Here is a 13631-nt window from a genome sequence, read left to right on the forward strand (position 1 = left end):
ATACACACAACTACAAAACTAATTTAAGAAATAATGCACACTATGCTAAAGGCTATGTGTGCTGACAAAGAATGAAATTACACAAGTATCGGATTTATTTTGTCAAAAGTTACATGTAACACAGCTATACTCGGGATTTTTGGTCCAACATCATTTAATTGTAGTAGTTGTAAGGACTTCATATGTGCATGCAATTCTGAGATGTGAAGAATGTAAGCCATAGTACCTAATGGCAATGCATTGTCACAGGTGGTATACACTGGTGCTGAAGATTATAAAGATTTAATAAGGATGTTTGGCATATGTCAAATGCTGCATATAGCTAAGTTACAAGATTGCTGCATGTTAATAGGATTGCACAAATTGTACAGTGAGAATGCATTAAGCTGTGAGTTGGCACCGACTGCTAAGCCATAAACCAAAATTAATTGTATTGACATGTTATGCGGCTAGATTCTTAAATGATTTGTGATAAATGAATCTTGATGACAATACATGTTTGCTATGTACATGTATAGTATCAATATGGCCAGTAATCTTCTTGTAGTTACTTACAGGTTTTTCTTGTAAGGATGTGGAGAGAACTTTGACTCATCACCATGGCATGGTTTTGTGATGGACCACCTATTCTCCAATGTTCATTCAGCCACAAAAGAAATTTTATATGAAACCAAATTGTGTTGTAGTTAGTATAGACGACAATTAATCTGATTTTCTTGCACCACACTGTTGGGTGACAATATGTTTGTTATATGTGTCTACCTATTTCACGTGTTACCAAAAAATACAAAGAGGATCACTATATAACAGACGTATACAGTCATGAATATGTATAATGTTGGATTTTTACTATCATGAAACAAGTAAATATTACAACTAGAGTAGCTAAGTTCAGTTATACTCTTCACAAATGTTTAGCTGTGATACCATATCTTGAAGACTTCTTATTAACATGCGGGTAGCTGTACATGCTCAAATGTCTTTTGTTTCCAATTCTGCAAAACAAAATGGACATTCTACTGTATTCTTCTCGCAAGAAACAGGAACCACGAGATTACATCTACTACAAACACCAGCAAATTTTCCACAGCTATTCATACAACTTTCACATGTACTACCAGCATCATTTATACAATCACAAGTGGGACAATACCATGACTTGAACTTCACAGTAGAGTTGTCACAAGCTAAAGATGATAAAACTGGATTGCTCATTAGACGTCTGGTTATTCTTGGAGATGCCACTGGCTTTTTGTTCTCTGCTATCTCTTTGCTTGCTAGCTCTTTCATTTTGGTGCTTAAGTCTACACTTTCAGCTCTGTTTACAGTTTTAATAAGTCTTGTATCTGATCCTTGATCATGAGTTGAGGAATCACCAGAAACCTACAAAACATAATAATATATAAGCTATTAATGCAGTAATAAAGCTATTGCTTTATTACTGTGCATCATACAAATCTCTTGAAAAAATTTGACATTAAGCTTTATCTATAAATGGTGCATGTAGAATTTCAACATTAAAAATTGATTTAAAGTTGTTACTGAAGGGCACAAAATTCCTATGAATTTGATAAAGTTTTACTAATTAGTGTACATAAAATAATGAACTTTGAATATAGTTGATTATGTATCAGTGCCTAGACCTCTAGCCCATCAGGTACACGAATAGCTGCATGTTCTTTATGCTAAATATATGGGTTTATAGCTCCCAGTATTAAGAACATTGCTTGAATATTTTTTTTGTTTCAATAATAATATATAAGAGCATGCAGTTGTTTTAAATATCAGCACTACACAAGCCTCCCATTAGCAATAATGTTCTAGCTAAAACAAGATGATACATTCATGGTAGGCCATGGCCTATTATGCTCAAAACTTTATTATGCTTTTGAACAGTGCTCAAAAATCAAGTCTATTATTCTCAGAGTTATGCTTTCAAAATCAAGATTATGCTCAAGAACTGACTGTTTTATTTTATTAGATTACATCAGTGTTTCCTGACTGCTCTATTAAAGTATATTGATCATATTTCTACAAAGTGTGAATAACTAGCCAAGAAACAGTTCATTTAGGTATATTGCATAGCAGTAATATATGGATTGCAATATATTTGCTTTCTTTCTGGCACACCCACTGTCAAATTTTGAAAATCGTCCCTACCACAGCAAGTCAGTAACATTGAAACAACCACTCACATTAATTGAATACACATGAAATAGCTAAGTAGCTACCTGTGTTCACAGTTTAATATTAACACCATGCAGGAGTAGCCTTGGGTTTAAAATTTTTGGTGTTGTCAGAAGTCTGGCTACTCTAATATTCTATAGTACAGATGCCAGGATGTTTTCACAGCTTTAGTAGAGTGTTATTTGTATATTACATAATCTGTTCACTGCTTATGTAAATAAACACCACTGAGGAAGGATGGATACTGTTTATGACTTTACAGGTAGTTGCATGCAGCATTGTAGGAGGTGTTTCTGAAGATCTCTTGTTTGTGGGCAGAAAGCAAGGCTATTACAAGTATAGGAATTGAAAAATTGTTGTTGTGGTATGAAGGTGATTAAGGCACAATATGCTAAGCATCACACAAAGAAAGCTTATATGGCTAGAATAACTATATGATTTCATTAAGTGTGGTAACTAGCAGTATTCATATGAAGAGTAATTTTGTTCAACTCATGAATGTTGCCTCATGTGATAGCTGGATATTTCCCACATCAGTAACTATAGACCCCGATGGTGTGGCACTTCATTACATCATCAAAATAACACATTCCGTCATTTTTGAGGGCAAAAACGTATGCATTCTATGCCTACAAAAATTTTTTAATGCTAATACAAAGGAATCATGCTAAAAGATAGAGTAGCGCTGGTATAAAGTAAGTTACTGGGTAAAAGTATATAACGTATTTGCTACATGGCGAGTTATTCCGCCTAGGGAAGGTTTTTGCAATAGAATGCTAGATACTTTGCCCTCACTTTTCTCGTAAACTATCATGAAACTTGAAGCCGTAGCAACTTTTTTCTGGTTTTTGCCAGACCACACCTTGGTATGCACAGGGTCTATAGTACACAATCAAGATGATGTAACTCATTGCATACATGTGACGGATATAGCAGGGATGCTAAATAGCTAACTATACTTCAATAACTCTTAAATCTAAATATATGATCCTTCACAGCTACAGATATAATTGCAAATAATTTTTCAGACATGTGCTCAGGACAATGTGAAAGTCAGTGGAAGACAAGCAATTTTCCTAGACATTGTAATTCCTGTTTTTCCCCTTCCAGCTGTTCATTTTAACTGCCATTGGGGAACTGTCATTGGGGAACTGTCATTGGGGAACTGTCATTGGGGTCACCAATATACTTCTATCCCACTAGAACCCTACATCAAAGTAAAAAAGTAGAAGGATATGGTAGTTTAACCCTAGGAATGGAAGTTAAACCCCGGTAGGACAGAATCCTTAAATATGAAGCTGATTTAGACATTCAGTTGAATCAAAGGAACATGAAGCCATACCTATTATATAGCTGCAAGCACAGCAAAATTGAAACCATATGCAATTCATTATAATGTAAAATGCTTCAAAGTGTGGGATAGAAGGCAAGTCAGAGCATGGGATAAAGGCCACACCTTCACTTGTAGGATATCTGTTATCAACACTTACACTTGACATTCTTTCAACAGGGACTACCAGAGGTACAGTGGACTTACCTTTATCCTTCTGTGTGTCTATTTTTTGCGCTTATCATCTATAGACTTTATCATACATAAAGAAACAAGAATCACCCATAATTTTGCACCATGTCTCCAGATTGATCAGCACGTGCTTCACGCATTGTTCTCCATGTGTAGGATTGTGTACAGGCAAAACATAGCTGAAAACTAAGCAAAAACAGCCGCACATCTGCTTGGCGGTTTTCATTCCTTTGGTGCATAAAAGTTCACTAATGATAAATCGTTAAGTTAATGCTTTTGCCTGAATGCACACCCCAAGTATCGATCACTGATAAGTGCAGGAATCTGTCAGCAAAGAGAAATGGGACACAAAAGATAACAAACCCATGATTCATGCATTGTTCGCTCTGCAGCATGTCAAAAGGCATCTGTCGGGGTGAAGCAGCACCTAGCAGCATGAAATTCAAGCTCATACCCTTAGCCATTATTGATTTACACTTGTCTGAAGGCATTAGTAAGTCAGTCAGTCAGCCAAGCACTAGAAAGAAGTCATTTTTTTGAATTTCGTAGCAACCTATTGAAAGTACTTGCAAGTCATACCAGGGGCACTTTTGGGCTTGGTTGTACCATAGATAATAGACACCACATACTGGATTGGAAACTTCTAAGCGCCACCTAATCTGTCTGCGCTTCGCGCCCCTTACACTGTACACAGTACCGGGAGTATATTTTATAAGAACACGTTTTGCTTACTGGTGAGTAGTAAACCTACCGCTATGGAATATAAGGTTTGGCCTATTCATAGTGGGTGTACTGATGTGTATTAGCTAGAAGTTTGACAAGCGCGAAAGGTGATACTTGACTAAACTGGAGCGAATATACCATGAAACACATACCAGTACACGTAGCATTAGTTAGTAATAAGCATCAGTCTTAAACTAAACTTTTTCACCCCGCCATTCTCACAAACATGTTCAAATACTTTTTATACTGAAAGCGCCTATACCAGTAGTAGGCCAATCGCCACCCAAGAAACAATCTACTAAACTTACTAGTTAAAGCAACCGAGCTGTATCCAGACAGTAAAACAGAATCTTCAAATGAAAAAGAGCATTTGAAAACTTCAGGCATGAAACGCGGATAGAACAGTAGTTTTGTATGGCACTATACATGTGCTTCCAATCCAGGTAGGGGTGTCTATTATCTATGGTTATACCTAACTGATACTGCCCAGGGGCGTAGCCGGGATTATTTGAAGGGGATTTCAACAGCAGTATCGAGTTACCAGAAGCAGGGATCTGAGGGTGCAGCCCCCAGCCACTGAGAGACTTTCAATATTAAACTCAGCAAAATGCTATATTTTACGTAAAAAATATTACTATAATGCATATAAGTGCCCCTGGGATGAAGCTAGTACTAGTAGAAACAGACAGCATAACACATAGAGATACATATAGACATATGTAGTGATAGTTGTCCCACTGGTATGGGAACCATGAATCCACCGATACAAACGGAAGACTTACAATCAAAACATTATAACTACAAAATATGCATAGCATGGATTCATTTTATATGCCCAAGTATTAAATTACTGGAGTTCTTTAAACACTGCACACCAAAGCTATAACAGTATAAAGTCAAGCTCAGTTTCGCATTTAATGTTAGAATGTCTGAAAAGCTTCACTAATGAAGCATGTTCCATTACATTTAGAGTATACGTGACTGCTCTATCAGAATATATTGCTCCCTAAGCCCCTACTGCCAGGCACCATAAAGGTACTGTGAGGCTGGTCCCGGAAGTTCAAACCTCCATGACCCCTAATACACAGTACCACTGTATTGTATTAGTAGAGCGGCATAGTGTGAAAGTTGCATCATTAGTGAGATCAGTTGTACTAATGACATAGTGCCATTAGGAGTACAACTGATCTCACACTCCATTAGTCACATACTCCATTAGGAGTATGTTTTTTGATATAGTGCCATCGTAGATTTGACCTATGATGACCTTTGTAGCCATTTTTGTACTACAAATTTGACATCTTTGTCTCGCAGCATTATTCTATATGTTAAAACAGTGTTCCAATTTTAAGATGTCAACCTAAGAAACAACTTGATATGTGACTGTCTCTGGGAAAACCGGTCTTATCGCCCATTTAAAAGTATCGAGAAATGTCGGTTTTAAATATTCAGTGTGTTGTAGCTGGCCAATGGTGGTAGCTACGCATACCAAATTTTCACACATTTCACAACAATTTCTTACCTTCCTGATCATCCGCTGAAGAAGTAGTCAACAGCTAAGTTTCCTGCCATTTTAGATAGTTTTTAAACCGAGGTTGTCTGTATCAGGCGAGCTCCAGAAGGGTGGGAGGCAGGGGCCCTGGAAGGCGGGCAAGATGGTGTTCAAAAATTGAAAAGGAACGTGCTGGAATGCATTAGGCCAAGTTATAGGCCATTCAGGGCTCAGAACTGGCTAAAATGAAAGGAAACTTACAGCACAGATGATTGTCCAACACCACGGAGCTGTATAGCCACACACAGCCATCACCTGGTTGGCCAGGACTACACCAAGACCCCAGACCACTCGTATGGCTCGCCACTGTGCTCTAAAAAAGCAGCCAGCAAAAGCAGACCACTTTACTCTGGTCGACTGTGGCAGTGAAACTTGATAGTGGATTCATTAAGCCTTGTGTTTGTGTGAAAAAATCAAACTTCCTGTCTTGGGCGATAAGAACGGTTTTCGTAGATCCAGTCACATATTTATTTAAAGCCAATAGCTTATTCTACTCCAAAGTAATCATCATTATTATTAGTCATAAATTCTATGAATTTTGGGATGTAAAATTACCAATGGGAAGATAACTACCCATGGGCTGATGTCTCTCCAGAGATGGGCCGCTTTGATGGGCACAGGGACTACTGAGTCCAACCTGTTTTATCCTCTAACAGTTCTCCAGCACATGCCAACTGGTGCTGGAGGTAGTGGCAAGGGTAGACCATCTAGCCAGGGAAAAAAATAAAATAAAAATTTAATTTTAAAAATATATATATAAAATTAAAAAATAAATAAAATAAATTTAAAAAGAGGAAGATAACTTCATAAAATGTTATGGCTAATACAAATGATCATATCTTTGGAATGAAATTACTGCCCATAAAGGTCACCAAATGTCAAATATGCAATGGCACTATATCCAAAATGAATGCCACTGGAAGTACAAATTATGTGCTAAGTTTGATGCTTTTCTCATAAAGTGCACACATGCTATCCTGCTCTGCTATATTATTTTCTTATGTGATTTACACACAAACCATGGAATAAGGGATCAAATTTCCTCCAGTTTCTAGCTAGTAGTTTTATGAATATCAGAATTAAGATTGCATAAATCATGGACAGCGGAGAAGGGGGGACAAGGTGGGTTGTAGCCCGTCAAAGAAATTATGGAGGTGCTTACCCCTCAAAATACCTCTAGTTGTCATTGAACGTTAGCAATTGTGTTATTGTATTGCATCTTGTAGCTCTATACAAATGCTTAGCTACTTCCAATTCCAGTGAATCTATTTGCAAGATTGATATACCCTAATAGAGCAGTCACCTTATTAACATTACTCGTAACTGTTGAAATTACTGCCTAATTTTCAAAAAATATCCTGAAGGGAGGAGGTATGCCCCCAGACTCCTACATAGGTCAATATCCTAATAGAGCAGTCATCATCTCAGATTTTGTTTATACTAGCACTAAATGGCATCCACTGATATTAACATTACTTAACAAAACACATTACCGTGTTGTGACGTTGACATATACTAGCAGAAACATTTGCTTCCTTCAGCAATAATTCCTTTATGGTTGCTTCCATTGCCTTCACAGTGTTTACCAGTTCATCAATTTGTACTTTTTGCTTTTGAACAACATTAAACAGCTCAACTGTGCCTATGGGAAATGGAAGCAGTTCAGTAATAGTAAGTTTAAGTTCTTCTAATTCTGTACAAACAGCTGAAATTTCAGGTCGTTCATCTGGAAAATTGTGGAGGCATGACTCCACCAACTCTTTTAAGGATGCTTCAGTACATGAATGAAGGTAGTCATCTCGTCTCTGCACCTCTGTGAGAGCAGTCAGTGAATCTTCTAGTAACAGATCCTTTGGCTCAGGCCACTGATGGGACATGACATGACAGGCAATACAACCTAGTGAGAACACATCAACTGGCTTGCTATAACGTGGCTTGAGTAGAAGTGTTTCAGGTGGCATAAAATGGAGGGTACCGGGAACTTGAGTTTGTGTTTTCATCTGACTGTGATTCATCACTTTGGCCACGCCGAGGTCAGCAATTTTAGCTACACAATGTTTTGTCATAAGGACATTATTGGAGGAGAGATCTCTATGGATAATATTCCGACCATGAAGGAACTCCAGTCCTTGAGAAGTGTCAAGCAGGACAGATAATTTGATGTGAAGTGGCACTTCTTCTTTTTTATATTTCTTTAGGAAACTTGTCAAACTGCACTCCATCATTTCCATTACAAGCCATGGAAGCTTAGCCTCGCGAGTACAGTAGTAAATTCCCAACATCTGCACCACGTTAGGATGATGTAGTCGACTAGCGTTGACACATTCAGTGAGAAATGATTGTTTAATCGAGTCCAGTTCTGCTGGGGTAATTCCATCGACTAAAATGGGATGAACTTCCTTAGCTGCGCACAACGTTCCTTGAACGTACACTTCAATCACACGCCCATATGCTCCTTTACCAATCACTTTTCTAGTACTGGTCACGTCATGCAGCTTTACTAAATGATGCGAGCTCGGATGCGATGCTGCACACATCTTGACTTCACCGTAGCTACCAGGTCGTGAGTCCCTGAGTCGCTAGAAGCCACATCTAGAACGCTAGCTGTGTTTGTAGGTGCAATGAAAGAAGTTCTCAGTGTAACTGGCTTCGATAGTGACTAATTAAGTCAGAAGCCCTGAAAAAGTCAGCCTTAAAGGCGCGCTGCAAAATCCCGGAGTCACAATAAATAAAATGGTCAGGAAGCCACTGGACCGCAAGTGTGGGATAGACTGGATAGTAGAGAACTTGCCTCTTACTGATCATGATGATCATCAAGGGCGTGGGCATAGGCTGGTGATTTCCATCATGTTGCTATAGTTGTTTGTCATGCATAATCAACACAAACAGGCTGGATGAAAGATTCAACCAAACACTGCAGAGCTGATGATGCTTGTGAAGTTTATTGAACATTTTTAAAAAATTTAATTGGTAATTTATATCAATAATACAAGAAAAGGTTTTCACATTCAAACGTGGTTGAACATATAAAAACGTACTTGGGAAGAATATTTTGTTACAGGGGCGGATCCAGGGGGGGGGGGGGGGGGGGGCTTTGGGGGCTGAAGCCCCCCCCCCCCCCCCCCCCCCCCCCCCCCCTTCATATTTAGGCTTTACTTGATCAATATGCTGAGTATTATAATGAAATTTTGTCTTAGCATAATTATATGATCACTAATAATACAAATACTCATAAAACCACCTTATAAACATCTTTCCAAGGTATTATCAGTGGATTTATGCTAAAGTTTATGCAACAAGGACCTGGATCAGCATTGGAGGTGTACAAGATCGAGATACTCTAATAGAGCTGTCAGCTAACTACTCTAATAGAACATTCACTGGAAACATGTAGTTGGTTCTGTTATGGAATTTTTCCAAATCTGCCTGCGCCTATACATACAATGAAGTGCATTGGTCTGTTTAAAGGGCTTCATTCATCTACATGTGTAGTTAATATGTATGGCAATACTTAATTCAGGTACACAATTACCATTGAAAATGCTCTCAGATTCATTCTTGTATTGTTCAAATTTCAAAATTTTCCACTTTCAACATTCTTATTCTAACATGCACATATTCAGTGTTGTGCAATTGTGAGAGGGGTGCATCATGTACTTGGTTGTCTGTACTTACCCAAACTTTTCCATTACCAAAATGCTTCAGAGAGCCATATCTATAATCTAAAGGCAGTATATAAAATAACAGGCAGAAAATATTATGAATTTTATGTGGAAATGTCTCCATTTGCAGTATTTTAGCATCTATTTTTCAAAATTTTCCTGGGGGGGGGGGGGGCATGCCCCCAGACCCCCGTAGTTCCAGCATGCTTTGCATGCTGGGAAGTGTGCTTTGCACACCTCTACCCAAGAGATTAGTACCTTGAGTTAGCCCCCCCCCCCCCCTTTTATAAATCCTAGATCCGCCCCTGTGTTACCTGTGTTTTTGCATGCAACATTGACCACCATGAATCCAGCATTGACCATGCATTTGAGTTGATGTATGCCGGAAGAAAACCACTACTTCCCAGCTAGCTATTGACATGGAGAAGAATACAGGACTTTTATTATTATTATTATTATTATTAATGGACAAAAATTGCTTGGCAGTACAAGACTGTCAAGCTAGGCCACAGGCCTTTGAGAGTGCCCATATCTTGTTGTTCTCCATAAATCATCAAGATTCTTCTTAAACAATGCCACGGTTGGTGCAGAAATAACATCTGCTGGAAGAGAATGAAGCTTGCAGCTTACCATTGCTGTACAAGTTATCAGTGGCACTTCCAGCAGGTAATCAAACGTACCCCAAGAAAGATAAAATGAATTTAAGGATCGATTGTGGGTTCTTGTTGGTTGTCATTACGACATTAGTAACGAACTAGTAATTGTGGGAATAGCTGACTCAGTGTGTTTATCTTCAGATATATCAAGTAGGGAACTTAATGCATGACTTGTTTTTACTAGTAGCTATGTGAGTTATTTTTACTTACTTGACTTTAGAATGTACAGTCTGAGGCCCAGCATTTCTAATCGGCATAAATCAGTATGCCGGTGTATAGCTAGTCTCGCGTGGCCAGACCCTTTCCGCGCAGCCGCTTATCGATTTGAAATTATAAGCGCCGCGCTACAAGGGTCTGGAACAGTTCACGTATTTAAAAAAATCTACAATCCCCAGTGGTTGGGGAGTGTAAATTGGCTCACGCGATCCCTCAATCGCCAAAGTAGTCTGATTACTGAAGAATGAACTGAAGAAGGCCTCTGGGGATGACGGCTATCTACCCGTGTGGGTTTTGCCTTCTACCTACTACTGAATCTTCAACAAGTACGGTTGAATAAAGACAAACAAGCTCAGTTCATCTCGAGGTAAAAGGAAAGTAGGCGAAAGGTTTAAGCGGATTTGCCGATCAGAACAGACTAAAGATTCAAGGGAACACACGTTGCATTTTGTACTTTTGTATTTTAGGTGTTACCCAGTCCATCAATTGTCACCAATAACGTGTCAAAAAATTTCATGTTCACGAACTATTCCAGACCCTTGTAGCGCGGCGCTTATAATTTCCGATCGATAAGCGGCTGCGCGGAAAGGGTCTGGCCACGCGAGACTAGTGTATAGCTACACTACAAAGGAAACAAGTATGGTGACAAGCTGAATCAACTCAGTCTAAGCAGAATCTAAAGGAATTTTGTGCAGTGTGTGAGGAGCAAACATTCAGATACCTCAAGGAGGCTATATTGTGTGAACATCAATGATTCATTAACAGAGTAGTGGACTATTGTCAGATATCTCAGCCTGAGTGCTGAGTTGAATTCTGGATGGGATCTATTTTACAGAATGGAATGCTTTCTGAATCATCTTGCAGCTTGGCTAGCTGCTATCATTGCTGAAATTGCATTTTATCAGTGGAACCTCCAGGAAAATGGAATAGGATAATTATAAAACATTAATTGATTGTTTAGGTAATCATGACTTTATTCAGTCTAATAAACAGATTATATGGTTGATTGAGTGAGGTATCACTTTCAGAATGTTCAGACGACCAGTGATGAGATGCATGGATTCATCGAATTTTTGTTGTGGTTGGAGACTTTAAATATCCAAAAGCAAACTGACTGTATAATATTAATTCACTTTCTTTATATTTTCTCAATTTTGAGCCTGTATACAACTTGCGGTTTCACTTTTTTTTTTTTTTTAAATTGAAATGTGGTAAGGGGCTAACCATTGGTACTACCAAAGGTGTATGTGGTCATGTGAGATAAGCAGTTGATAGAATTAACCCCACCAATATTGCATTCTAGGCTTTCCATCTAACAATCATTCGCCTGTATCATCATCATGGTTTCACTTTTTTTTTTTTTTAAATTGAAATGTGGTAAGGGGCTAACCATTGGTACTACCAAAGGTGTATGTGGTCATGTGAGATAAGCAGTTGATAGAATTAACCCCACCAATATTGCATTCTAGGCTTTCCATCTAACAATCATTCGCCTGTATCATCATCAGAATAATTGAATTTTCCTTGTCAATAGAAATCCTAGAATAAGATGTGAGAGAAACTTATCTTTGTTTACCTATACTGTACAACCAAGAGTTCGTAATACTGATTTGTATGGGGGAGAGTGTCTAACTCTCAGTATGGCCTGTACAAACACCCTGCGTAAAGTTCACCTTTCATCAAATCAACACCTTTACTGGGGGATAGAAAACTGTTGATTAGTCTTGCTGAAGAAGGTAAAGCCTTTGTTCTGAAATAAGGCCGAGGTGTTACTTTAAGCAGGGTGTTTGGTGAATGCGTTCAAGTTAGACACTCTCCACCTTATTATGAACTCTTGGTACAACTTCAAAGGAAAATGAAGAAAACATACAGATGAATCAATAAAATCACTACAGTAAGGTGAATTACAGACTAGTGAGATCTTGGTTAATTAATGACAGTGGTTGGAGATTAAGTGTGGTAGCTTCTTGTTCTTGAATATGTTGCAAAGTGGAAGTACAAATCAAAATGGGATATCAATTTCATTATGAAAAATTTGTATACATAAATAATCTAGCATTACTATTTCATTTGTCCTCCACTTAAACATGCTACAACAGTACTAGTGTCAGTACATTGGCAGTGAGTCTACCTTGAAATCTCAACTCTAGAGTAGATCCAACACAGGACAGCCCGCACTGTAACAAATACATGTGATCCCATTGTAATTTCATGGACCAGCTGGACTGGGAATCACTTGAAAATAGACGAACAAATTTAACCTGTTTTGTTTGAAGTGAAGCATGTGAAATGTTACACTTAAGAAATCCTAGGATTCTTAGGTGGTATGTAATTAATGTGAGTGTTCCATTTCAGGTCTGACTAGATACATTGAAATTACACACACATCCTGGTCCAAATCACGTTTGCCTGGTGGCTACGGGCATGGTTTCACATGCGGCTTATAATAGAGATTTGGCTGATCTTGGAGTTTTGGCATTTAGCCTGATTCAAGGCTAGCAGTCAGACACATCCTTGAATTGTGCAACAGATAAAATCAGCTCACTATTGAATACGGCATTAGTCCACTGCACCAGCTGTTAATATATAAATAACTCCATGCATACACTTCAGTGATGTTTGCAGAATATACCCTCCTTGCGGTCTGCCAAAATATTTGCTCCTCATACACTGCACAAAATTCTTCAAGTTTTAATTCAGCTGGCTCTTTCCTGTTACCAGTATCTTCCTGCTTGCTTTATTTATACAGTGACTTATGACTTGAAAGACCGGCCCAGACTGTTTTCTAAAGTCTAAATAAGAAAAACAGCTCACATAAAGTTCCCTTCCGTATGGATGAACATCACTGATACAGCTCATCCCACAATAATACTTCGTTACTAATGACAACCAACAAAAACCCACAATCGATCCGTTAATTCTTTTTATCTTATGTTTAATCACCCACTGGAGATGCCACTGCTAACTTATAAGGGAAGTTTCAGCAATGGTAAGTTGCAAGCTTCAATTTTAGAAGCGTTCCGTTCCGTGGTTTAGTCCATCATTCCGTTCCGTTCCGTTCCGTTCCGTTCCGTTCCGTAGAATAGTCCCCACCAATTAAAACAGCATTAATT

At 38.4% G+C, this 13631-nt stretch overlaps 1 protein-coding gene across 1 annotated transcript; it reads right to left on the minus strand.

Annotated features, from left to right (window-relative positions):
* Window positions 1-774: 774 nt before the first annotated feature.
* Window positions 775-8659, minus strand: LOC136263624 (uncharacterized). The gene is made up of 2 exons (XM_066058256.1): window positions 7478-8659; window positions 775-1383 (listed from the first exon to the last, which is right to left on the minus strand). The coding sequence occupies exons 1-2, from the start codon at window positions 8519-8521 to the stop codon at window positions 973-975; spliced, it is 1455 nt and encodes a 484-aa protein (XP_065914328.1). The 5' UTR covers window positions 8522-8659; the 3' UTR covers window positions 775-972.
* Between the last annotated feature and the right edge of the window lie 4972 nt (window positions 8660-13631).

This window comes from Dysidea avara, chromosome 8 (assembly GCF_963678975.1).
Source record: "Dysidea avara chromosome 8, odDysAvar1.4, whole genome shotgun sequence".
Classification (NCBI taxonomy): Eukaryota; Metazoa; Porifera; class Demospongiae; order Dictyoceratida; family Dysideidae; genus Dysidea; species Dysidea avara.

Coding starts and splice junctions, on each gene's coding strand:
- LOC136263624 (XM_066058256.1), bottom strand. CDS start 8,521: ATGTGTGCAGCATCGCATCCGAGCTCGCATCATTTAGTAAAGCTGCAT. Junction 1,384..7,477: donor TATGTCAACGTCACAACACG/GTAATGTGTTTT, acceptor TATGTTTTGTAG/GTTTCTGGTGATTCCTCAAC.